The 26,997-nt window shown below is 42.2% G+C and overlaps 1 protein-coding gene across 2 annotated transcripts; it reads left to right on the top strand.

Annotated features, from left to right (window-relative positions):
- The first annotated feature begins 1,330 nt into the window (after positions 1 to 1,330).
- On the top strand, positions 1,331 to 26,997 carry esrrb (estrogen-related receptor beta). Of its 2 annotated transcripts, none has more exons than XM_029493733.1 (6): positions 1,331 to 1,740; positions 7,412 to 7,528; positions 13,962 to 14,072; positions 14,624 to 14,785; positions 23,444 to 23,713; positions 26,753 to 26,997. In XM_029493733.1, the coding sequence occupies exons 1-6, from the start codon at positions 1,344 to 1,346 to the stop codon at positions 26,995 to 26,997; spliced, it is 1,302 nt and encodes a 433-aa protein (XP_029349593.1). In that variant the 5' UTR covers positions 1,331 to 1,343. The 2 variants fall into 2 exon arrangements, with proteins under 2 accessions (XP_029349593.1, XP_029349594.1); XM_029493734.1 differs by having other exon boundaries at positions 7,412 to 7,537.

Raw genomic sequence — 26,997 nt, 5'->3', positions numbered from 1 at the left:
TTACCATTAGTTGGCAATATGCTAATGGTACTAATGTGTTGAGGCACAACTGGCTGTCTAGCTGCCACTCACTAGCAGTACCGTGTCTGCATTTGCATAAACCATGCAAGGCTCAATTTTGTTAATGCAGGCAAGTGCAGGTGACCTTTCACCCCTTCCCTGGTACCTAATGCAAAGGGCTGAGTATATGTAAGTGTGTGACCTCGCTTGACCTTAAAAGGTCACTATGGCTACATGGCATTCCCAATACATCTACTGGACCGTCTCCTCAACCACCTCCTTAGTTCACTCTGTTGGTTTGCTGAGAAATGAGCGGCACATGTCCAAGCTAAGTTTTTCCCTCTGTTGTTCTCCCTGTGCAAGTTAAAGGTTATAGAGCAAGACTGAAATAGATTTATGTGGGCAAGGAAGGCTTCAGAGTGCATTTTGTGGCCACAGCCAAAAGGGTGCACTTTAGTCTGCACAAGTTATAGCATCAGATTGCATGTACTCCAAAATACAGTTATTAGGCAGACAGTGAAAAGTCAATATCATGCCATCATCTTTTCTTTTGGTTGACTGCTGACTCAAGGAGACAAGCCAAGGTCCACTGTGATCTCTAAACTACAGAGATGCCCCTGTCTTGATGTGCTCTTTGTGTTGGTGCACTTGTTTGTCTGTACACTTGTGTGCTAAGTTATTTAAGTGCTCACTCTCCTTGGCTCTCTACCTCTGTCTCTCATTCTCACTTTGTTTCCCTCCGCCTATATGTTTTTGTTGTGTACAGCTGTGTGTGAGTGTGCATACTGTAGTTGTGTGTATTTGTACACCAAAGCCCTTTTGCAGCTGCCATGATGTGTGGCTAATGAGGCACTTAGAGAGATCCTCCCCTTGGTTCACTGGTTTATAAGCAAGGTTAGCAACAGGAAATTGGAACAACTTTAAACACTGATATATGACAAAAGTAGATGGAAAAAAACATTTAATTTTGGTTTGGCAAATAAATATGGGCTGTGTGACCACATGAAACCTCCCTCATGTCTCCCATCTTTTAAACAGTCATTAGGTGTTTCTTTTCAAATATAAGCATTTTAAGCCGCATCACTGGAATTATTTAACATAATATCTGGTTAAAGGTTGTGTCGTAATTGTTGTGAACTGCCACATAGTCATTATATTTTACACTAATTGTGAATCAAGAATTTTGCTGTGTCGGGATTTCTGTCACTCCACTGGTTGATGAGATTAATTTCTATCCTTTAGATTCCCCTGCTAATAATCGTCTTCCTTTTTTCTACCCCCCCCCCCCCCCCCCCGCCCCACCCAATTTCTCATCCAATATCTCACCCAGGCTGCTGAATAGAATGGCCGCTGATGACCGGCATCTACCCTCCAGTTGTGGGTCCTACATCAAGACGGAGCCATCCAGTCCCTCCTCGGTCATTGACACAGTCAGCCACCACAGCCCCAGCGGCAATTCAGACGCCAGTGGTGGCTATGTCAGTGCTATGAATAGCCACTCCAACGGCCTGGACTCTCCACCTATGTTCACCCCCAGTGGTCTGGGCGCTGGCACCTGCCGCAAGCGCTATGACGACTGCTCCAGCACCATCATGGAGGACTCGTCCATAAAGTGCGAATACATGTTGAACTCCCTCCCCAAGAGGCTGTGCCTGGTCTGTGGAGATATAGCCTCAGGGTATCACTATGGGGTGGCTTCTTGTGAGGCCTGCAAAGCCTTTTTTAAAAGGACAATACAAGGTATTTTTTTTCATCTCGCCTCCTCCCAACAAACACTCAATACCAGCTTTTTCATCCCATGTCGCCGCATCACCAGACAAAAAAACACCCTGAGTACAAGTCACCTTTGACCTCGCAACAACACTGAAATATATTCAGCCCAAGCAATTCACAATGTAAAAAAATTTCTGAAGTGTGGAAAAAGTTTTCTCTATCTCCTAAGACCAGCAACCACCACACAAAATCTTTTTTTTCTCTTTTTTTTTTAAATACTAAATTACAGTGTGCAATATGTTATTAGTATTAGCCAACATGTAACATTATTCACTGAACATTTTACTCATTGTAGATTGAGTTTTATTTTATGCTTGTCTTAAAAGAAACAAAAACCAATAATTTGACATGGGACAGACTACTACTGAGATTATGATGACATCATCTGTCATAGTTGGTGGACATGACATCATCACTCAGAGGTCAGATTCAGTGTAGTGGCTCTTTGCCCAGATGTCTTGGGGTGGGGGTGGGGTTTGGGGTGAATGCTCCAGAGTGCTTTATTATTCCTGTCCTGTTATGTGTTTGTATGTGTGTGTGTCTGTGTGTGTGTATCTGGGGACTAGGGTGCGACTGGCTATCTGCAAGGCATGATGTATCACAGCTTCTCATTAGAGAGGCAATGAAAGGCCCCCCTCTGTGAAACTGTGCACACTGCTCCAGATTAATCAGGAAGACGAAGATATTGTTGAGCCTGGAAAAAAACCCCTCCACAACAGGCACAGCTGCCCAGGTCTGAGCTCTGCCGGCTTAGTAGTGGAGTACATGCTTTGGGAAAACTAGATAAAATATGTAAAATGAGCCAAAGGGTTTGATTCTGCTGATTGAGATGATTAAAAGTGAAGGAAACAAGGAATTCGATATTTGCACTGAATGAATCTAACATCTTCCACTATCCATAGCTTTCAGTAAATTTTAATCAACAAATGACTGCAGGCATTCTGTAGAGAGCATACTGTGTGTCTTGATGTCAGGTGTTGATTTTGGACCTTCCAGCCATATCAGCTTTAGACAGTCTATGTACCTTTTGCAAGCAAACAAAAGCATTAAGCCAAATCCTCCTGTTTACCCATGCTGTCAGCAGCAATCCTGTCTATTGACAAAAGATGAACATTTTCTCTCAAGTAACATAACTGGGCTTTTGTCCCCTCAGTGAAAGTACACTGACGGCAACACAATAGAACAGAAAGAGGCGTCGTAAGTAGAGCAATGGCCCAAACAATTAAGAAGAAGGTACATGGAAAAAAATTAAAAGCTCTTCTTTTTTCTCCGCTCCCTTTACATTGTCGATTTGAAATCCCTCTCTTTCTCTTCTTGGAGGGCTGCCTGTAATGGAGCTAATCTGCCGTCGTTTGTCCGAGCCACAGGAGTTTTGTCAATAACAATCAGCGTTTGGAAAGTGTAATTAAGGCCGAGGCTTTTCATTAGGAAGAAGGGAGGGGGCCGTCTCTAGGGACAGGCATGCCAATTAGAAACTCAGGCACGCGTCGCTGGGTAATTTCAGGGAAAGGAGGGGAGAAAAAAAACCCAAGACTTCTTTAGATTGGAGAGGGACCCTGCTGCTCTTTCAGAGGAGAGGAGGAGAGGCTTAATGGCATAATAATCAGACAGGGGTCCCAGGCAGAGAAGGCGGGAGGACACAGGGACTTTTTGGGGGAGGTGAAGCCTTCTGAAATGATAAAAGAAACACATGCAGTATTGCTGGAGGAAAATGAAGACAGTAAATAGCGGGATGTAGAGCCCTTGAAAGAATGAGAGGGTGCCGTTGATGAGAACTGATTAATTAAAGGAATAACGAGGCAGTCAAGGGTGGAGTGTGAGACGGCCCTCTCTAATGAGAAGAAAACAAAGGAGCTGTCTTTTCCAGCCTTTTATCACATTGTTCTATATCACTCAGGGCAAACTAAGCCAAGTTAATGTTAACCATCTACATGGCAGTTTCTTTATCACCTTGTACTCACCTTGTGTAACTATGTATTCCTCTCAATATGTCAGTTTTGAATAGGATATTTGTAGTTATTTTGAAAGTATTAGTATGCCATATTTTGTTGTGGTATTCAAAATATTTTCAGAGTGAATAATTTTGGGCATTTATTTATTGAATAGTCTTGGCTTTACTGCTTCTACCTTTTCAACAAAGGTGGATGGAAAATCCATCTTCTGTCATTGGTTCATCCAGTGAAAAACCCCTTGAACTCTTATGCGGAGATAGCAACATTAGTCAAGGCCTGGTCCAAATGAATGTCAGCGTGTATCTCCATCCATCCCAGAACTACCACTTTTCTCATTGCGCCCTAATCATCCCTCCCATCCCTGTAACTCATGTGCCATACCAATCAAAAACATAAATTTCTTATTGAACCGTGTTTTCTTCCCATTTTGAACTCAAGTGTAAAATTACTTGAAAAACCAACTGAACTCAGTGGCCCTCTTTTATATGAAGTAATAGACCTTGACAGTAAGCCTGTAAAAGTCAGTTTAGATTTTGATGAGAAATACCTGCCATTTTACTGTAATTTACTTACAAGACCTGACTTTCCCCTCTGTGCCCTGGCATAGGTCCTGAAAAGCCATAAAATAGATTGAGACAGATACTTATCAAGAGAAGAAGGAGGGAAATCTCTTTCTTCTCCCTTCACTCTGTAATGTTATTGGTAACCATACCATAACCTCTCTAAAGACAGATAAACCCGAGAATGGCTCTCAGGTTAAAGGGGTTCCTGCCAGTATGCTTCATTTCTGAAAGTGAAACTCACCATACTATTACTCTACAAACCATGATTTCCACGCGCTGTTTAGGAATGGCAAGATTGTTTTAAAGGGGTTTATAACTCCCTTAAGTGCAATATTTGAACCTACTACAGAAATCCATTTTTAAAGCAGTACTCTCTATTTGGATGCAGTTTTAGGTTTGTATTGCTCCAGTAGATATATGGTTTAGATATCATATAAATCTCTTCAGAGTCGAAAGGACACTTTTGTTCAGTTCATTTCAGCCAGTTAAGTTCAGGTTTGTGTTTTATTTATTTTGTTGGGGTATACTTGAAGCAAATGAGACAACTAAAGATGTCTGTAAATAATTTCATTCATACACTGAAATTCAAAATTCAAAAAGAAACGAGAAATGATTAAATTACTCATTACTGACCATTGCTAATATGAACTGCAGGTCTATTAAACATATGGTATAAATAAGTGTGAAATGATGAACATAATTTAAATTAACGGCTGTTTCCTGCTGTGGTTATGTTCCTGATGCAAAGACGCAATGTGATCTGCACAACCAGCATCAGATAATACACTAATGCAAATGTAGCTGCTTCTGGTATCCAAAAAATCCTCCTAATACTTAAGTAGTAAATCCTATGTTTTCATTTGTGAAGGGAGACTTTACATTTGGGTCATGATGTATGCCTTTAGTGTGAACAATTTTTGAGTGCTTTGCTTACTTTATACACAATTTAATGAAAACAAAAAGCCACAGCTTATGTTCATTTTAGATCAGGCATGTGATGAGATGGCACTTACTATATGTATATCAGTGCCTCTCCTAAAAATAAACCAAATGTGAAGTTGAAAAATTAGATGATCCACCTTTTATGCTACATTGAGCTATGAGAAGCCCCGTCTGATAGAACATCAGAGGCCTAGGGGGCTTTACAGGACAGGTGGACACAGTAGCACAGCAGTGTGTAAATGTATGTTTGTTTCTGTTTTTAGAGTGTATGATACCGAAGAGCTACGTCTGTTCGTTAGCCACTAGGTGTCTGTGCATGTGTCCTCCCCAGCACTCCTGTGAAAGCGAGGGGAGGGGAGGAGAGCAGGAGAAAAAATACCCTATAAACAATGTGCCCTAGGGACACACAGGGTCAGCTGTGCAAGCAAAACCACAACATAGCTTTTATAGCATTTATGGAAATGTGCTGGCAATATGCTGGGTTTTTGAATTTATAAAATATAAACAGATAAGATAAGCAAATAAAGAAAAAGGTTAGGAAAATTAATAATTAACTTCCCAATCAAATCCATGTTTTTACAAATATATTTAGTATTTTATGTATCTGTAAAGTGCTGATAGGTTAGTGCATAATGTAGACACAAAGCAAAAAGGCGTCTGTGAATTGATTTCAGTGCAGGGGGGCACTGATTGCCTCCACTCAGCATATGGGAAATGGTTAGGATTATTATGGTCTGGTTCTGCTATGACAACAGAGAAAACAGACAGAGGGAAGACAATCACAGTTCATCAGCCGCTTCTCTCACACCTTTATTTACCCCAATCCCAAAGAGATGAGGAGAATTAGCATAATGATTTCTAACCCAGATATAAGGAGGAATTTCTAATTATTTATAACATCTTGGGACCTTCCACTTGATCTGTCCAATAATGTTAACATAATTGCATAAGTTGTCAAAGGGTGTTGGAGGGCTGGTGGAGGAACGCCAGTGGAATATTACACAGCCTTCTGTGTCTCTGTACAGGAAGGGTCAGAGCTGTGGAATATCTATAGGATGTTAGAGCACAGTCCTTTTGTGTTTTCCCTGACAGCCAACACTGAAAAGGGATTTACCTGTTAAAGGGAAAATGTATCTTATAGTTTCAGCAAAAATATTTCTATTTACTTAGTTGTATTTTAGTGGAAAAAATAATTTATTTTGGAAATTATGGTGATTAAATTACATGTTCATATTACTCACTAATCAAATTCAAAGCTGTACTGACAAAGACATAAACCCCAGGTTAAAAGAAAATTTTTGAAAACAGGAATGTCGAAGCCCATTCAGAATGAGGATAAATCAGATTCCCTGGCTGAAGTCACCATTACAATGATACCCTTCATTGAAACCCCTTGAACACAGTAAAATGTAGGCAATCAGACGGAAGCAGAGGAATTGCCTCACATAGCCAGCCCTTTCTTTTGCTAATGCCAGAGTAGAGCAGAACAGATTCTTTTATTGTGTGGCAATGAAACTCTTTTTCATTGCTCCGTCCTGGAATCAGACGCTGCAGTTGAATAATGTATAAGGCCTCTTGCCAGTAGACTATGTAAATAGTCAACAATGGCAACAGTGGTAACAACAGGTTTGGGTCTGCTGCAGTATTATGTAAAGTGGTCAGGGGCAGCATGTCTGGCTCACTAGCCTGCTATAGAGGCAGTGGTAGGCCTTTCTGAGCGCAGGGGGACGTGGCCTGCACCCGAGGCCCGGAGGGGACACGCATGGAATTAATGAGGCCAATTTAGTGCTGGACCAGGATGGTGTCTACTGATGGGTCCTGAAGGACTGTAGCAGTTTCGCCTTCACCCAACCCCCCACTTCTCTCCTTTTACCCCAGCTTCTCCCTCTGCTCGGGCCCCCAGGAAGGCACTGCACCATCCTGAGGACACCTGAGCCACCTGCACACAAAAAATGGATTCTTAAAGAGAATCTCTCTTTTGGTTAACAAGTGTCTATGCTCAGTTAGCATAAGATGATTTATTGTTACACAGAGAGCACTTGATGGTGATTTAGCCCTATTTAGCCCTGGTGAAACATCTTTGCCTAATGTAGTAATATTTCCACAACATTTTACTTGAAATCGCCTTGATTCATTTTTCGATTTCCAATCTGGGTTTGCTCTGCTTCTATTTGTCCTCAGGTAACATAGAGTACAGCTGTCCTGCCACAAATGAGTGTGAGATCACAAAACGAAGACGCAAATCATGTCAGGCATGTCGCTTCATGAAATGCCTCAAAGTGGGGATGCTCAAAGAAGGTAAGAAGAGTAAGAACATTTTTATTATTCTTAAACACACATTATACACATACACGCCACTTAATGTGGTTTCGGTATAAAAACACATTTATGCAAATGTGACACCTCCATCGATCTGAGAGTGGATGTACCAGCAGAATACTACAAGACCACAGACCTTTCCTCTTCTTCCTCAGAGTGAGACATGCACACAACTGGCTTAGACAACAGTTCCCAGCCCTCCTGTCCTCCCTCTACCTACACAGCAGTAAATAATGTGCAGTTGAGCTGGGGACAGAAATATGCTGAATAGGTTGATCCTGCTGTCTGAGTAAAAGAAATGTAACAGTATTCCACCTGGAAAGTCTCAGGCAGGGCCCCTGAGCACACACAGTCTCAGCTCTCCTCAGCATATTGATCCAGTAAATGTTTTCCGAACATCTCAGCTCTCTTCCTGTGGATGGTTTTTTTAAAGCTATTCCAGCAGGGAATTCAGCGACAATTAAACATGTTTCCAATGGATTTCTCGGGCTGGGTGTCCCCACCCGCCCTTTTTAACATCGACTCAGCCCCCTGAGACTCTGAGGCTTGACTGCTCATCCAGGGAGGCACCTATTGGTACTCACTTATCACATTGAATTAGTTAAATGCGTTCTCGCTAGCCTTTCGCTCTATATATCTCTTTCTCACTTGTTGGCTGCTCCAAAAAGGCCAGACAAATGAATAATGAAAGAAATGTGGCTTGAGGGTGAAGTGTTATATTTATTCAAGTCTCCTGTGGGAGTTGCATGTGGATTCTTTCAGGAAACATTCATTGTTTTTATTCATTTTTTCCCCTTTCCTGAAGTGGTGATGAGTGTTTGTCAGGTAGTGCTTTTGTGGTCCCTTATGGCTATACAGTGGTATAAATTCTGAAGAAGAGCTAATCACAAAAGAAAATCTGTACAAACTCACACTATTTAATTCCCTGTCAAACTCTGTAGGGTAAATACTCCACAATTTTTCCACGCATTATTTATTGGAGATTTAGAATAATAGATGCATATATATCAGGTCACCACCTGATGCCAAAGTCAGAGCCCATATGGATCTCCCCACAGTAACAGAATCCCCTGGACTGCATGCAGCCAGATAAGGCCTCAGTGCCAAAAAGACAGAGTAATCACATTACTATCTGATGAAAAATTTATGCCAATATATCATCTTGGAGAATAAGAGACTACAAAAATATGTGGCCATGGCTATGGATGAATGACTAGTGTCAGGTCAAAGTTAAAAAAAGAGTGTAAAACTCAAATATGCAGACTTCGGCTAAGCCTCAGGTTCTAATGCACACTTCTGTGTATTCAGCACATTCCCAGAATAAGAATGACCCTCTTCTTTTACGTAGCAGCTGCCATCACCTGCCACTTTGACTATTGTCACAGACTGATTGAAGTATTGTGCAAGTGTGGCCAAAGAGACCTCTCAAATAACTGATTTCTGTTACAGTTAATTCTATTGAACCCATTTGGCATTATTAAAGGAAAGATGTGAGGTGCAGTTTTGTGTAAGCTCTTCCATGAGGCCCAGCACTTTAAAGTGTCACAGAGATGAGATGGAAAGAGAGACACATGGTCTGTGTCAACGTAAGCTCTATGAAGCCATCGGCTCAACGCCGTGCTCAGGCCCTGAGTATGGAGATGGCCACCGCTCATGTGACTGAGGTTGCCACTTACTTTCATTACTGCAGAAAGGTCACATTGTGTCTGAATGGAAAATCACCTAATTATAACTTTACAGCGACAACAAAGTACAGTGCTGCCCCCCAATGAAATAAAAGTATAAATCCATAACCATTTCTGACAGAACAACAATATTAGACATCCTCAGAGAACATTAATGTTAGATATTTGTTTATACTTTAACAAATGCAAATTCAGATAAATGGGCAAAAAATACAATCAATAAGTTCATATCTGGAAGTATGCTAAAAGGCATAAGTAAAATGGTCCCTAAAGATCAGCAGTCTAATTACAGGAGACCTGCCTAAACCCTGTGTTGAGTCACTGTACTTTCCCTTGACTGTATAAAGGAGGAAGTGATCAATAGAAGAATCAAATGTCAGGGACAACAGGTTTTTCCTCTGATCAATGGAAACGGATCAGAGCTTAGAGCAAGAGAGAAGACAAGATACTATTGAGAGATTACATTGACATTGTTCAGTGGCAGTTGCTCTCTGAACTCACTTCCTTTCTCCTTTACTTACTCACACATAGATGTCTCCACATATATGAATGCACCCACCCACCCACACACACACAAATGCAAATGCAGAAAAAAATGCCCTTTACTGTAAAATTACACTTTTTTTATCTACATGCCTGCAGTAGACAATAGGTTTTTTGCTCCAATTTCCCAACAGTGTAACAGCACTTTGTGTGATGGTAGAGACTGCTTACTTTCAAAGAGCATGGAGATGTTAATGTTTATTCACTGAAATAGGAAGGAAAGGGTGTTTGTGCTGATATTAATACACCTCTCATTGTTAAGAAGACTGGCATGCAAATACAACCACATCCCACAATAGTCCCATCATAGTCGCATAGAGAACATACAGACAAACCGCATTACGCTCATATGGTCTCTGAAATACTAGCCCTGGAAATGCCCACGTGCATTGCAGGCCAGTGGTTAGACCCGCTAAATAAATCACCTTTTACTGATGCAAACTTTGTTTTCTGCACTACCTTTAGAAAATTTAGAGCACAAAGTATGAACATGTATGCCAGCTCAGTAGGGATACTGTAGCTAACCTGCAAATGGAGTTTGTGACGTGGGTGTCAGCCTGGCAGGCCCTGGGGTCAGCAGATGGGGCATTGGGGGGGCAAAGGATTGACAGTTTTTCCGCTACCCTCGCTCATCATCACTTGTGATTAAAAATGCTGGAACACACTTACAAGCATCCAAAGCTGGCAGCAGCGATCCTTTGAAATAGTGCTGACGGCAGTTTAACAGAGCGGCTTCCTTGAAAGGCAAGGTTCACCATGCCTTGCCATGTGGCCTTCTGATTTTCCCAGCTAAAATAGGGTCTGTCTAAGCCCCCTTTGGCACTGCCAACCATCCCAGACATCCTGACACTTTCCCCAGGGAGAGACACCCAGAACAGGTGAGGGACTCAAAATAAGGGCCCCTAACATGGTCGGCTGCACAAAGTGAGTGAAGACAAGCTCTTCTGTAGGAGTGTGCTCGGAAGGGGATTATTATTGTTTTTGGAGAGAAAGAAGAGCCCTAGGTCAGCTGGCCCCAGCCCCCACCCCAAGGCCTTGGTTAATCCCTGCACAAATGCCAGCCGCCTTGGCCAAAAGCCCTCTCCCCCAGCACCCTGCTTTGAAGAGATGATACCCGAGCTCACCCACTGCTACCCTTGCTTCACTGTGTAGTGTGTCATAAAACTGTGAGATGACTTTGAATGAAATTGTACTCAACTATCTTCACACATTTATAACACAGCTACTGTTTATTTTGTAAAACACAATACGGACCAGTTAGACTCAGACCACTTGAAGCTTCGGGTGCTACCAAAGGGACATATGAACCTCACAAAGGCCCCTATAAAGACTTGGACTGCATGACAATCAGAGTGAATGAATCCGTCTAGCTGCTCTTAATCGCTCTCTCTTCCTTTCTGCCTGTGTCTGGCCCTGTCGGACAGTAAAATGAGACAGGTTAGAGCCAAGCTTTAATTCCTTTCAGCATCTGTTAATTATGGCTAGGACTGTTCTAATTAAAAGAGGCACCGATCTACCTTCATCGCTGGCTTTACACTGGCTGACACAGCCACATGACTCAACCAGCAGAGAGGGTCATGAAAGACACAAGCGCAGCCACCTGGCAGCGGCTGAGCTGATTGGGAGAGCCGGAAGAAACTGTAGAAAGTGGTGACATCAGGTTTGACAGTGAGAAGCGTTTTCCATTTCCAAAGCTGAACTGGAAAGTTCTTAAGCAATTAAATCCATGCAGCAAATGCATTGTTCGAAAATTGTTTTCAAGACACCATTATAGAAAAAAAGATCCTTTGTATGATACACATATAGATGGAACTGTTATAGTGTGTGTTGGGGGGGCGGTGAAGTACAGGTAGTTGCCATCAGATGATTCCCCGGTGCTTGCTGGGAAGGATGAAGCTCTGTTGGGAATCGGGGGTAATTAGGTTAGTGGGTTGTCAGTGTCAGGAAATTGAAAGACAATCCTAATCAGATTTGTGTTTCTGGGGAATCAAATAATTTATATAAGCACAGAAAATCTCCCTTCCACAGTTATGTGATAATATAGTTTACCCGACCCCTTCCTTCACTCGGTCTGTGAGAGTTCGGTTGTCATAATATACTATAAGTGGTGAAAATCAAGGATATACAGGCTGTCCATAAAGTCTCTTTACTACTTCAAAACATTCTTCCAAAAGCAAATGAACAGACAAATATGTGGACATTATTACAAATTGAGGAGTAGCTATTGAAGTTTTTTGCCTCATTATTAGACCTTTACATGGGCATCATTAGTTGTATGAAGCACATCAGGACGGTACTCGATTTCTTGCCATGTTCGCTGTAGCATAGCCTCATCAATGGTCACATCAGTGATCTTTTGCTTTAGGTCAGTGATGTCCCGTATCTTTGTTTGATACATGATATCTTCCACATAACCCCACAGAAATAAGTCCAGGGGAGTGACATCTGGTGAACAAGGTGGCGATCCCTTCCAAGGGTTAGGGTTACCTATTTCATCAACAGGGTACCTGAAATACACAAATTTAATGTGATTTAAAAAAAACTTTGATAACCGCTGAGTGCATACAAAGAATCTGATTAAGATATCTCATCAATTGCCTTTGAGACTTTATAGACACCCTGTATTGTGCATGAATCTGCTGTAGAGCTCCTGTTTGCTGAATAAAAGACACCGGTTTTACCTCGGTTAGTTTGGTTTTCCTGTTCCTTTTCCACACCAAGTGACCTCCAATGACCACGTATGGGTCACATCCTAACTCATCCTCTCCAAGAGCACTTGGTGATGGACAAATTGTATTAGGCTCATTTGCAGTGGCCATACAATGCCCAGCTTTGACACTGTCCTCCCTGTTATAAAGTGATGAAATCATCAAGGAAGTGCTCTGGCTGCTAGTGTTGTCCGCTCAGAGGACATGGTAGGCTGACAAATTAACTCCTCCACCACCACAAGCATTTCATTGAGCCTTTTCTCCTCCACACTTTAGTATTAAATTTGTTTTTGGGGGGGTGGGGTTTACACTGTGCATACAAAGTAAATTGAAGGGATTCTCCCTCTTGACAGGATTAAGATATCAGGGATATTTAGGCTGTTCGGTGGCAGTGACACACCTGTCCAAACATAAGGATATGTGGGATATAAATATTTGCATACTATTAAATTAAATAACCAAATACCTTTCTGTGGTATCAAATAAGAACAGTGTAGATGAAATATTTTAACTATGTTGAAAATTAATAGAAGAGAAATGACATCCAAATGGAAACATTCTTATCAAATAATGAGATAATAAATTACTTATGTTATGATGAGGTTGGTTTGACATTTACAGTATCAGTGTGGAACCTGGCCCCCTAGGTGTGGCTGGAGGTGATAAGGCCTCAGTGCTACTTCAGTGAAAGTGGGGTGAAATGAGGGTCTTTTATGGGAAAGCAATACCCAGTTATCTATCTGCTATGTGACAGTGGATGTTTTGTACAGTGTGTGTTGGACTGTACAAAAGACAGTGACAGTGTGTGTCTTTGCTTGTAGGCTGGTTAAGTTTCTTTTTTTTTTCTTGATCCTGAAGAGCACACACCTGAGCTCTGTCTTTCTCTCTGACACACACACATACACACTGAAAAGAAACATGTAGCTGGCAGCTCATTAGTATGCAGTCTGCCTCACCCCAAAAGCTAAATAATTAGAAGGCCAGTCTGTGAGATCATTGACCCTGCTTTAAATATTCATATGTTTAGACCTGCTCTGGGCTCAGCTGTGTCACAGTAGACCAGCCAGGCATGGACCACATATGGGAAGGCAGCCGTGCTTCTGACACATTTGCACACACACAGATATACGCCGGAGTATCCGGCTCACACACAAACACAGACCTACACATATACCTACACTTATACCACTATGCAGCCCTTTTACAATGGTTACATACACAGCAGAGACCAGCATGGCTACGCACACTTCAGGATTTATATGGGATACTAATACTGAATGTGTTTGGGAGGTAATTTCTGATCATCATCCGACATTATGTAATAGATTTTGCAATCTTTTCTACCTACTCAGTGTGTACCTGTCATTCTGTATTAATTTTATCCTTTTTTTCTTTGTATCTATTTCATTTTCATGTATTTCAAACCTTTAAATTCTACACTCTTCATTTTGTGTCCTCTTGATGTTTCTAACCCAGGGGTTCGTCTGGACCGTGTGCGAGGGGGCAGACAGAAATACAAAAGGAGGTTGGACACAGAAAACAACCCATACCTGGGCTTGACGCTCCCCCCTCCCACCAAAAAGCCTCGTGAGTACTGCTCCGTCACTAGTCCATTGTCTCCCTCCTCCGTCGCCCCTCCTCTGCCAGGCCAGCATGCAGGTAAAACTGAGACAAAAATTCTAGGCCAGACTCATGTTTTCCTGTCTCTCCTATGTTTGAACAGTTGAGAGGTCATTGGTCAGAAATATAGGCCAGGTATTGTTCTGGTCAGAGCTGAATTATGATAAGTCTCTGAGCTGATGACCGATATTAAACAACGACAGAGTGCTTGAGGGTACAAGTGTCTCACATTTTTATGCATACTTTTTTTTTTTTTTTTTTTTTTCACTGACACGCAATCTGTAGGGATGAGAGCTTTCAGTGCCTACATTTTACTCGCACAAATTCAAGCGCTATCCTTTAGTTTGCATAATGAGAACGAAAGAGAAATAATGAACGTGAGGCCACCATATAGTATAGAATATTTCAGTTTTACAATTTTTACTAGTGCAATGCATCTTAGTGCTGGGTTAAGCTCTGCAGTGATACAACCTTTGACCTCTGCTTTGACATCCCCCTCCTTACTCCTCTATCTTCAGTCACAAAGATAGTGTCTCACCTGTTGGTGGCGGAGCCAGAAAAGATCTATGCTATGCCAGACCCTACCATGCCAGAGAGCGACATCAAAGCTCTGACAACGCTGTGTGACCTGGCTGATCGTGAGCTGGTGGTCATCATCGGCTGGGCTAAACACATCCCAGGTATGAATGCCTGTTCTTCTCCTCTTACCTCTCTGCTCCTCTCTGCTTAATTTAAAACACTTTTATCCCAGTTTTTTTTCCCCATCTTTTCTTACCTTCTGTCTCTCACAGACACTCAAAAAAATGCACATATGACGTGAAGATAATTAATGGCAGCAGCTCATACAGCCTCAGGATGTATGGAGAATGGAAGGGGTGCAAAATGGACATAGCTGTGAAAGAAACAAATCAATAGAGTGCATCTAAAATCCCTGCATTGACTGGAAAGCGGGAGGGGGGGGGGGGGGGGGGGGGGGGGGGGGGGGGTGGGGGGTGCATGTGCCAATGTGTGCCGCAATCACCAGGGAGATTTAGAGCAAAGTTGGGCAACCGCCCAATGAAACAAGACATCAGATTGCACATACACACATATGCACATATGACCGTACACAAGTGCAAGCATAGAGACACACACACACATTGAATTATTGATGGGCCTAATCATGTTTCTTCCCTGCTCCATAGACATTCTGATAGACGAGGTGTTAGGTTATAAGAGGCTGTTGAATTAAGGATACAGAGCCTCATGTCAGCGGAGATTTTGCTTCCTTCAAGAGTTTTCCTCTGATTTTGACAGAGAACACATTGTTTAGCCGCTCTTTTTTTGCAACCGAGGCAGATTCTCCTTGATCTTGAGCTTGACCCCCATCACTCTATAACATTACAGTGCTGTAGGCATGGAGGGGTAACAAACTAAATGAATGTGTCCCTCAGCAGCACCTCCATAACCTCTTCTTCTCATCAGCATAACTTGGACAGGCACACAGCTGTCAGCATGCAGGAAATGTGCGGCATCACCAAAGCACTGACGCATATGCACACTATCTATCCGCCTAACCCTTGCACACAAGCAAAAATTTGTGTAAGCAGGTACTGTAGTGTCATATCGGATAATTTAGAAGATAAATTTCAGTCTAAATTCTTAGATTTAGAAGGTTAATTTATTACCGGTAAAGTGATGTGGACTCGTCTGACCTCAGACAGGTGCATTTTGTTCTGAAAAGGTATTAGATTATTTCTCAGAAGGAGGGGTATTAATCAGGTACACATCTGATCGTAAGAAGATTAGAGATGGATATGCTCCCAGGCACTGGCCTCAGCCTCGGCCCCTTACGCGTCTAAACTTATTGGATCACTCCACATGGGCCCTGCATGGTCAGCAGACTGAGAGTTTAACCAAGGGGCTTACTCAGGACTAGATCACAACTGACCCGATAACATACTCTCATCGTTGTGACCCAAAAATTACACAAACCTTGCTCACAAGCACAAAGACTGCTGAGTGTATACAAGACAGGCAAGGAGATATCACTTACTAAGACACATATACACAAGTGCAATAGAATGATTACCTGTTAGCATCTAAATTTTACTGTGGAAAAAAATCTTACATTGCTAAGTAACTTGGCTTTGATGTAGTTAATATTTCAGTTGTCTGTGCTGTTTGTGAATGTATTATATATATATATATATCTCTCCATCATAATAAATCTTTCATTTAGTCTTTTTTGATTTTAAAAAGACTAACTTAGATTTTAATTGACTGTGTATCGTCAAGTGCACCGTGATCATTTTAATGTGTGTACACTCTAATTCGGATTTTATGTGTCATAGTGCTGAAGCATTGTTAATCAGATTATACTAACACGTATTGTACAGTGGATAGATTCATGATGTTAATGGGATTTGCCACACAGATTGCGGCTGAGGACTTGTCATTCCAAATGCGTCGATAATGATCATATAACCCAAAACCTGAGGCGGTAAGCCTGTTCCAACTGTGAGAAATTACCTGGAACTGAACAGCTGCACTAAGCAATAGGCAGCATCTGCACAATGTGGATGGACACACTCATACTTGCACTTTTGTTTTACATTTGGCCACTTCCTAACGTTTGCAATACAGTACCATAACATATTCACTTCAGATTAAAAAGACGGACAGAATAAATATTTCGGCTTCAGCCAAGTTCTTGGTTTGTGTCAGTCCCTTTGGTGGTTTCAGTATTAGGACAGTAGGTGTCCTCTGGCCATGAAATGGCTGCATAATTGAGTTGTACATGGCTGAACCTGATCAGAGACGGTTCACTGGTTGAGCGAGACTCCATGCACTAACACTCCATGCACCACTGGTACCCCAGGGCAGCCTACCATACTCCATTCCTATATTTCTCCCTGCAACCTCTCTGGGACAAGAAAAGCATCGGTTGCAAAAAATACCGATTGCATTCTGATAGATTTTTGCAGCCTTGGGCAATGGAATTAAAAAGATTAACAGTTCATTATGAAGTAGACCACATTGATTAGGTCATTGACAGATGGGCCAATAACTAAAGTCCAAATGTAGCAATTTAAATGTCATGAAAATCGGCACTTACCTTCTCCCAATTGATTTTTAAATTTCCCCTGTTCTCCACTAACATTTGAGAATGCGCTTCAAAAGTGGCGTAATGTGCAGTTGAGTGGCCCTATTGAGTTTTAATTTGAAGGCGATAGGAGGATATCAAAGCTCTGTCATTAGTGGAGATGGTATCTTTACTACATGGGGTCCAATGTCATCTCAGCTCTATTTAACATACCATGAAAGGTCAGTTTTCACCTATGAAGCCCTTTTTGGGTTTTATAGTTTTTTCCTAGTCATTTTAAATGAAAGAAGAACGCAGCTAATCAATCAGATCAGGCCGCTTGCTACCTTAGTTTAATGGGGGAGATGTGAAGGCTGGTGTCGCATATCAAAAGCCTTTTCACAGGTTTGCTGTTGCCAGACCACAGCCTTGCCCTCTTTCTGAATCTGCCTTTGATTAATTGATAATCACTGCGTAGCTTTTGGACACTAGTGTCATTGCTCCAAATAGCACCATGAAGCAGAGTCTAACACGGCTGTTGCCTGGGTTGGGGGGGGGGCCAGGGTCATTAGGAGCAGTGTTAGGGGGATGCTGACAGATGGCTTGTTGCTCCTAAGGTGCTAACAACCTTTGACACACATAGCTGTCCACTGTCCACCCCTCTGGCCCCCTTCCATCCCCTAAAGCTACAGTTCACTCTGTCCGAGAGGTTTAGGGAGGAACAAAGTATACTGAAAGCTCTTGTACGTTGGAGCCTGTTTTCCTCGTTGACACTTTTTCTATCTTCTACAGTGAGAGAATACTGGTTTGACCCCTGTAGTCCAATGCAACCCCACGTCTCTTCCCACCCACAGTGGGAATGTCATATTTAAAAGCATAAAATGCATGCAGCTGATTCGTGCATTGTTCGGTGTTTGCAAGCTTCTATCACAGCTTCCCAGGTCCCAGTGTTTTCAGCTTTGCTCTCACACAATAAAACATATTTTTTCTCTGGTATGTTACCACCAGAGTGTAAAACATCTAAACAACGCTGAAATTTATACTCAGTTTCTAAAGTTCATTTTTGTGTTCAATGTTAAGAAATTATTTTTCTCCTCAGATGTGATGCTAACACCCTTCTCATACGTTACACAATTTTTTGCTGTTAAATTCAGATCAGATTAATGAAACACGCTTGTCGTCGCGTTGTTCTATTCATTACTGGTGTTTTGGGAATATTCATCATCTGCGCGTTATTGGATTCCAGCTCATCAGCCCTGCATTTGACAGACAGCCGCCTGCCGCATTAGTTGTTAGCGTGGAGGCAGTGATGTTAAAAAGAGATCACACCTCTTGTATGTTGTCGTGTTTGTGTCAGCTCAACCCTCTACCATAATCACCAATCTACCCACCTATCAGCCCACCCTCCTTCAGCCCCCTCTGGGCTCCTGTTTTTTCTTTGCCATTAAATTGTGAAATCTACTTACTGTGTTGCCAGCCTGATCCCACTCAAGCTGCGTAATCTCCTTGTAATAGAGTGTGAATACTGCCCAGCAATAAATCAGCACCTCATCAGTGCACTTTATTAAATATAGACACCAACAGACAGCTCTTAGTATATTCAATTTACTCTCTGACGTAGGCTTCAACACAGGAGATAAAGATAGATTGAACAATCAGGTGGATGCTGAGGCCTGAACCCCGGTAGGAGAGCGCGAGGAAGGCGAAAAAGCTGCAGGGAGATTGAGATGGGGGCGTATCGGCAGCAGACAGAAGTGCGGAGGGCCAGGGAAGGGGACCTTTGCCAGCCAGGGTGGGGGATGGCTTTGTTTAGTTACTGTGACAATGAGCAGGTACATCCTGCATCACAATTATGTATTTGCACTGTTTAAATTATCACAAAGGTGAATTATTAGAATAATTGTATAATTTTCTGAGGCTTTAGAATTTTTATATCTGATATAAATTGTTTTGTAGAAAATCTTTTGTACTGATGTGCCTTTAAGTGATCATCGGTATACAGTAGCAGCATTGCTCGATGGCAGCCAGAGATAAATTATGTGTAATTATGTCAATGATTAAAGTCTGACTCGTCCTAGTCTTTGTGACTAAACAGGGATATGTAACCATCAGTATTGGGCAGAGGGACCCTGGGGAAGATTCAAGACTTTCTTGCTGGGGTCAGGAGTTCAAAGGGTGCAGATTAAAACAAGGGGATTACGGTATCTGACATTTTTTAACCTCATAATGTTCATAGGTTACTTGTCAAATCATCCATTCCATGCTACTCACAACAGGATATTATGCTGATTATCACATTGAAAGAAAACAGAGAGCTGAGCCTCCTGAAATTAACATTGCAGCAACATTTTTAGTTATCAACCTTGTTTTGAAATTATTTTGTTCAACACCAAAGCATTTTTTGAGTCGTCAAATCAGTGTCCAGCAAAAGCTCACAGCAAACTGAGCTGTTTGTTTTGTACATGTGGCTTGATTTCAGGTCAAATTATTTATGTCAAGTACAGCAATTTATTACCAAGCTGCTATTGATTGGGTCCTCCTGATGCTGTCATGTGAATCCAACAAGAATCATGGTCGGCAGCTGCATGTTCCTCCACCCCCCATACACACACACAACCGTACAGATGAGCTTGTACACACACAGAAACCATTATGGAGCTGCTCTAAATTGCCATTCATTCCTGCCCTAGCTGTACATTTTACACTGTGGTGTGTCACTCTGCCAGATCAGAGGAATCTATACAAATCAAAGCATACACTTTCCCCCGCTTTTAAAGTGCCATCTCAAATAAAAAGCTTTGATATAGAATAAGCTTATGGCAGCATGATCTTTCAGTTCAGTTTGAGGTTAGAAAAAAAAAAAAAAGACATGCTGAACCTCTGGGGTCCTGTTAGGGGCAGTTTTACTCCAACTAGAGCCCGGAGAGCACTTGACTTGGCTGAGGTGAGATTGCCTCTGGGCAGAAGTCTTCTGGGCCTGCTTGTCCTTCTGATAGCTGGCCATGACAGATCAGCCCCTGTCCAGCCAGAATTACTCTCTTTCCTCTTTCTATCTCACTCTTCCGTTTCCCCTCATTCTCCAGCCCCTTTTACTCTGTTTCTCTTATCTCCTTCCTCTTTGGCCCATATCTTCTCTTTCATCCTCCATTTCTCTCCATCTCTCTAGCTCTCTCTCTCTTTCCATTTTTCCCCTTCTGTCTCCCTCTCTCTGTCTGCTCTGTTGTCTGATTGAGGGTGAGTTACGAGGGGGCTGCAGCTGGAGGGGGCCACCGTGCCTCGTAATTACATCTCTTTTTATTACCCGTGCTAATGGCCCTTGGGGAGAGGGAAACAATAATAAATTAATAGAATATGAACTCCAGCTCAACAGAAATCTCCAGCATTTCATTTTGGACCATCCTGTGCTCTGGCAGATGAAACGGTGCACTGATTAATCTCTAAGAGGGGTTTGAAGCAGCCGTCTGTGGGTTCGGGCTGCCCCCTCCTGCCAACAGCCAAGGGCTTCTGGGGAGATGAAGGAAGTAATGATGGTTTTGGCTTCTGTTGTTGGTCTTTAGTGGTCTTGTTTTCAGCCTTTGAGCTATGAATGATGGTGCACTGAGGCGGTCAGTTGGTCAGTTGGTCTCCATAGTGCTGATTCTCTGTCATAAGTATTTCTCTCTAGATTGAACTGAATTTCAGTGATGCTCATGTAGGATAAGGTATGTCACATCTGGGTGTTTTGAGAGTAAAAGCCCCTGTAAAAAGTAAATGTGCAATTCCTATGTAAGTGGGCTACTTAAGTTAAAGTGACCAAAGAAAAACTCTGCATCGTTATTATCTCAGCAGCAAAGACTTTCTGACAAATATCTGCCAGTGCACTCAGCAGTGGAGTGGAAAAGGCCCTTCAAGTGCGCAGACAGGCCTCTCTGATTTGGTCAATATTGTGTCATGTTTGGTCAAACCCCACCAAGGCAGTGGGCTGGAAATGAAGATGTAAATATTGATATTTCATTAGAGGAACTCACCCACTCCGACGGCACTTAACCGGGCCACCTCCAGAGTGTGGTGGCCGGAGCGCTGTGTGACCTGCAGAGTCGGGAAGTCACTTCATTACTCGATTAAATTGAGTGGAAAAAGGCGAGGCAACGACACAAGATCCCATTTGGAGCGATAATTTAGGCCCTGAAGAGAGGGGATGGAACAGGGGAAAAAACACCACCTCTCCATCTCACAACACTGGATTAAATTCAAGGACTTTTAGCGTCAAAGGTAATTGTAGGCTGCTGGGCTGCATGTGTACATATGGCTGAGAGGTGTCTGCTGTATCAGAACAACTCTAAAGCCTCTCCAGCAAGCCCTGAACAAGGCCTTCGCACGGGCTGTCACATTGGGAGCAGCGCTTTAGTTCCGCTTCAGTCCTCCTTGGCAATAAAAGGCTAGACAAAGCCTTGCCTGTGATTGTGATGCCAACCTGATGCGGCAATCAAGACTGCATCCATGCTTGCATGACAATTTCCCTCCGGCCAGTCCACATTCTGTCCAACTTAATGACCACGTATGCAGACAAGGAAATAACACAACAAAAGATTTTAAGATGCTATCTGGATACGTGTAATAGCACATGCCTTTACAAAATATGGCTTATTGCCATAGTTAAGTCTTTTGAGTGCTTTTGGCAGTTTGCTTTGTTGTGTCTAATTTGGGCTCTTCAGACCTCTGACCAGGCCAGATGGGCACCAGCACCTTTCTGTTAGCACTCCATTCTACCAACTATTGATTCCCCTTCAAAATGTGAAGGCCCTCACATTCTGATCACAATCTGTTAATTAATGTATCCTCCAGCTCTTCCCCTGCAGTGGTCATCACCACGATAAGGGAAATTGAACACTCAAGTGCTACTCCAACTGGCTCTTCATTCACTCTGCTTGTCTCTCTCCCACTCCCTCTCTCTATACAGTTTCTTTTTCACTTTCTTTCAAGCTTCTTCATCATGTCTCTTACTCTACTCGAACTGCACATGCACGTATGTTTGTGTATGTGTTCATGGTGTCCTGGCAGGAGGAGATAAACATCAGGGTGGTGGATGCACCCCACTGAGAACATTTTTATTTAAGAGAAAATGTTGAGCCTATGTGTGGCAAGCAGCCTGGTCAATACTATAATCTGTGGACTCTCAATCACGCAATGACAGGTAGTGTGGCAACATCAAACTTGTTGAAGCAATCATGTTATTCAGGGGAGGAGCTGAAGGGCCTAATATGCTGTCAGATTGGGCCGCCTGCAGGCACACAGTGTATGGAGAGGGTAGGTGGTAGATGGAGGGGAAAGTTGAAGCTGTGAAGAAGGCGGGTGGGCATGCAGTTTATTGACAGCTGACGGGGAGTGCGGAGGGAAAAGGGATGAGACGGCTATCTGGCTATCTGGCCCTGACTCTCTTCTTCTCTCTTTTTGCCTTTACGCTCTTCAATTTGTTTGAATTTCTCACAGCTCATATTTGGGGGGATTTAGCAGTTTGTTTTATTTAATGTTCTATACTTAGCACATGCTGAGGTGTCGAAGGAGAAATGACAGTGCTGTGATGCGGCTGAGCAAATTCAGCTCATCCAGCTGCTGTTAAGACCCAAGCTTTAAGAAGGTTTTCAGGCTGGACTTGAACCATGTGGCCCAGCTCCCTCTGTGTGTGTGTGTTTGTTTCCTATACATCAGTGTCATGATCTGCATGTGCACATATGCGTCTGCATGTTGTCATGGTTTCTGCGCAGGTTCCTGTGCCTGTGTGTGTCTTCACATGTGTGTATGTCTCCTCATCACCTCCTCCTGCTACACAGTGCATGTCGTGTCCTCAACCCCTCCAATGAGAATGTGTCTCTGTGTTAATCCCCCTCACACCAATACAAGTATGACAGGATACAAGGGGCAACCACATGGCTTTGTGTATCCCGGACCTTTACACCGATTTACTGTCCTCACTTACAGTAAAGCCCACTCTAGTGCCCTGACACAGGCTTCAAAGTGGACCTTCCACCGCGCATTTAAAATTAAACACCTCTCACTAACATGTGCCTCAGCATCAGCTATTGGGGCTCAACAAGTCGTGTTTGTTTTACTGAGCACCCAAAAGTGATATTTGCTTTTCTTTTCATTCTCTTCTCCTTTTTAATACTCTCCAGCCAAAGATGAATGATCTTTTATTTTTTGTGATATGAACAGAGTGGCATCAGTACTGACTCACTCCCTTTACCTGTGGATCGTCGTCGCCCCATCCTCATACAGTGTCCCCGTGTCCTTTCAGGCTTTTCCACTCTCTCACTGGGAGATCAGATGAGTCTACTGCAGAGCGCCTGGATGGAAATCCTCATCCTCAGCATTGTTTTCCGCTCGCTGCCATATGAAGACGAGTTGGTGTATGCTGAGGACTACATCATGGACGAGGAACACTCACGGCTGACGGGCCTGCTCGACCTCTACGTATCCATCCTGCAGCTGGTCCGCAAATACAAGAAGCTCAAAGTGGAAAAGGAGGAATTTGTCACCCTCAAGGCCATTGCTCTCGCCAACTCAGGTGCGCTGTCTTCAGCATACTGACACATCATAAATGACAGTTGTCAGAGGTTTTCATTCATGCTTATTTTTATTTGTAACCAAACTAAAAATAACCATCACCAAAAATAATTTTAGCTTTATAGTGTTGAAAGCAAAAGATAAAAATGGCCTACTTAATTTAATCGTTTTTAAATGATTTTAGCATTTTAATATGGCATAAAACAACATAAAAATAATTAAATATCAATATTAGCATAATTTTGCTAAGTTTTCTCACCTAATACCACAAAATTATTTACCAAATATAACTTTTAATATAGCTCCAATGTTAAGCATAATCTTTTCATTTAATTGGAATATAACTTTTTTTATTTAATTTAAAAAGAAGCTATATCCACTCTTTTTCCAAAATGATCAGTGAGAAATTACAATAAATTAGATTAACGTATCCTCTAAGTATGTGATATACTATGAAATTGTTAAAAATATAAAATGCCTTGTAGATTTTTTTCACACATAAATTCAAAATAAAATTCACTATTGACGTAAAACTAACCAACCATGAAAACAAGCTTTTTATATATTAACAACAATTTCATATTTCCAGAATATATGAAGAATCCACTGACTAACTTTATTTGGTGAAAAAAAAAATATTTAAATCTTTTATGCAAGACAAAAACATTACTAAGATATTGTTCAGGTTTATTACTAGGATATAATTTTTTTTCTGATTAGTCAGTCTAAGTAATGCAGGCTTGACTGTAATATTCAGAAACAGCAAGGCATTGTCCAACAGTTTCAGAAATGACATTCCGTAGTTTTTCAGGAGTTCTCAGTGTAACCTTTATTTTGGAGCATGAGACGGAGAGATGGAGAAGAGATAGGGGCAGCGTACGAGAGAGAGGGATGGAGCAGTGAGCTTTTTTAATTGAACATCTTCCATGTTGTGGTATTTCTCCTGCGCTCCCACTCCCTTCTCTCTCTCTATCTCCATAACAGTAGCTGCAGGGCACAGCAGCCACGGGAGATAAATTTAGCATTTCATTAGGAGCACAGGGGCTGTCAATAAAATGTGTTAAGTCGAATGGAATGAGTATCAGGGAGTGATAGGCCTCGTTTGTTCCAATGCAAAGATGGCACGCTGCTATTGACAGGCTCCTTTTGAGGAGGCAGGACCTGTCCTGCTCTGATCAATGCACGCCTGGGTCACTGCTCTGCTTTCCCTTGTTTTGTCCAGGGCTGAAAAATGAAAATGCTGATGGTGGGGCTTTGCTTTCACACAACAGAGCTGTGGTAGGGAGGTGGGGTGTGGGAGAGAGTAGTGATGGGGGTCGAGGAGAGAGGAGGAGGAGGAGGTGGGGGAGGTAGAGGGTGTCTGGAACGTTAGAACAAGGTCTCTGGGAGATCACTCTCCCGGGAGCCCCTCTGTCTGACAGCTGTGAAAATTCATAGCGATTGATTTTGTAATTAGCAGTTTATCAATCGGATCGACGTGGGCTCACTGATGGATTGCAAGGAAATTGTTTCTTCAAAGTTGTTTTTTTTTTTTTTTTTTTTTTTGTCTTCCCCTCCTCCAAGGACTACAAGCAGTGTTCTCACTGTCTCTTACCCTCTTTTCTCACCCATCTGTTAAGATGTCTCTATATCTCTTTTCATTTTTCTTTTTTCTACAAAACTATTTATTTTGTACAAAATCTGTTTTTCAAACATGAAAAACAGAAAAATATTAGCCTCACCCTCCATGAAATGAACACGGAATAATTATGTCACACCACATCTTCTTTTTTTTTTTTTTTTTTTTTAGCCTTTTGTTCTTTCTATCTTCCCCCTCTCACCTCCCTCCCACATTCACTTTACAAAACGACCTACTTCATTTTACCACTGTGGATTTGAAAACCGTCAGGGTGAGAAATGTCTCAAGGTCTTGGGAATACAGTTGCTCCAGTCAATGAATTTGGGGCGAAGTCTGAGATCTGTTTTGCCTTTTATTGTCCCGCGTGGTAAAATATGCACCGCCAAGGTGAGACGAGTCAGGCAGCCAATGACGTGCCACCGCCAGAACATCAGACACTGGTTAACCAGCGCGAGAAAGCACAGCCATAAGACTGGTCAGGAGATAGACAGAGAGGAGGAGAAATGTTAGATTGAAACGGGAGCGCTGTAACATAACAACAGTAGGATCAGTATTAAATGGTGGCACCGTAACGAAATTCTATTGGTGCAAGATGCCAGACTGAAACTCTAGACTGCTCAAAACCAGCCAGGAGGCGAGGGGGTGATTTGGGTTGAAGCTGACGGAGAGTTGTCAAAGTTTTTTATTCACAAAAAAGTAGGAAGGAAACAAATCTTTTTTTATATAGAAAAAATAACAGAATCATTCTGTAGGAAATTAAAATTTGCCAATTCTTCAATCTCATGAACTTTCTTTTGTTTGCGTTGATAAGTGAAATGAACAGTTCATATTTGTTTTCTTCTTCTCTGTAATGGTCAGAAACTCCTCTGGGGGAGTAAGACGGAAATTAATTGAAAGGAAGTGTTATATTCATCTAATGCTTGTTTACACCATACAATTCTCTTATGGACTCTTTTTTTTTTTCTTAAACAAAACCTCTCTTCCAAAGCACGGTTTGGTTTGAGAGGTGTTTAAAGTGTACTTACTCAGCAGAGATCAAGGGCTATTCATGCCATTGTTGCTGGAGAATAACATTGATTTTCAGTCTTGCTGGTCAACGGCTATATGAATATCCTACCCAGTCCAACAGTAAAGAATAAATATAGAAATAAATAAAGTAAAGCAGATGTTCTTTTTATGATCTGTTCTTTATCTTGTCTGGCAGTGAGTTATTTTTATAATCTGTTCCCTCCCTTGCTGCGACTAACAGAGCACTGAAGATCAATCATGAGATTTAATTTTGCTATAGAAAAATCTTTCCCATCACTCCTTTTGTACTGACACTGTCTTAAAGTGCCAACTACACTTCTCACAAATAACTTCTTTTCTTTTTAAGTTTAAAAATCCATCAATCTTCATGCTTCTTCCTTTGCTTTCGTCCAGACTCCATGCACATAGAGGACATGGAGGCGGTCCAGAAACTTCAGGATGCCCTCCATGAGGCCCTGCAGGACTACGAGAGCAGCCAGCACCAGGAGGACCCACGGCGGGCTGGCAAGCTGCTCATGACCCTGCCCCTGCTGAGGCAGACAGCCACCAAGGCTGTGCAGCACTTTTACAGCATCAAGGTGCAGGGAAAGGTTCCCATGCACAAACTCTTCCTGGAGATGCTGGAGGCCAAGGTCTGA

Source organism: Echeneis naucrates, chromosome 22 (assembly GCF_900963305.1).
Source record: "Echeneis naucrates chromosome 22, fEcheNa1.1, whole genome shotgun sequence".
Classification (NCBI taxonomy): domain Eukaryota; kingdom Metazoa; phylum Chordata; class Actinopteri; order Carangiformes; family Echeneidae; genus Echeneis; species Echeneis naucrates.
Note: the sequence above shows the minus strand (reverse complement) of the source record. Positions and strands in the feature narration are given on the sequence as shown.

What these genes read in the sequence shown, in the direction of transcription:
- esrrb (XM_029493734.1), top strand. Translation starts at nt 1,344, where the DNA reads ATGGCCGCTGATGACCGGCATCTACCCTCCAGTTGTGGGTCCTACATC. An exon ending in TTTTAAAAGGACAATACAAG is followed by an intron (nt 1,741 to 7,411) that starts GTATTTTTTTTC and finishes ATTTGTCCTCAG; the next exon opens with GTAACATAGAGTACAGCTGT. An exon ending in CATTGCTCTCGCCAACTCAG is followed by an intron (nt 23,714 to 26,752) that starts GTGCGCTGTCTT and finishes GCTTTCGTCCAG; the next exon opens with ACTCCATGCACATAGAGGAC.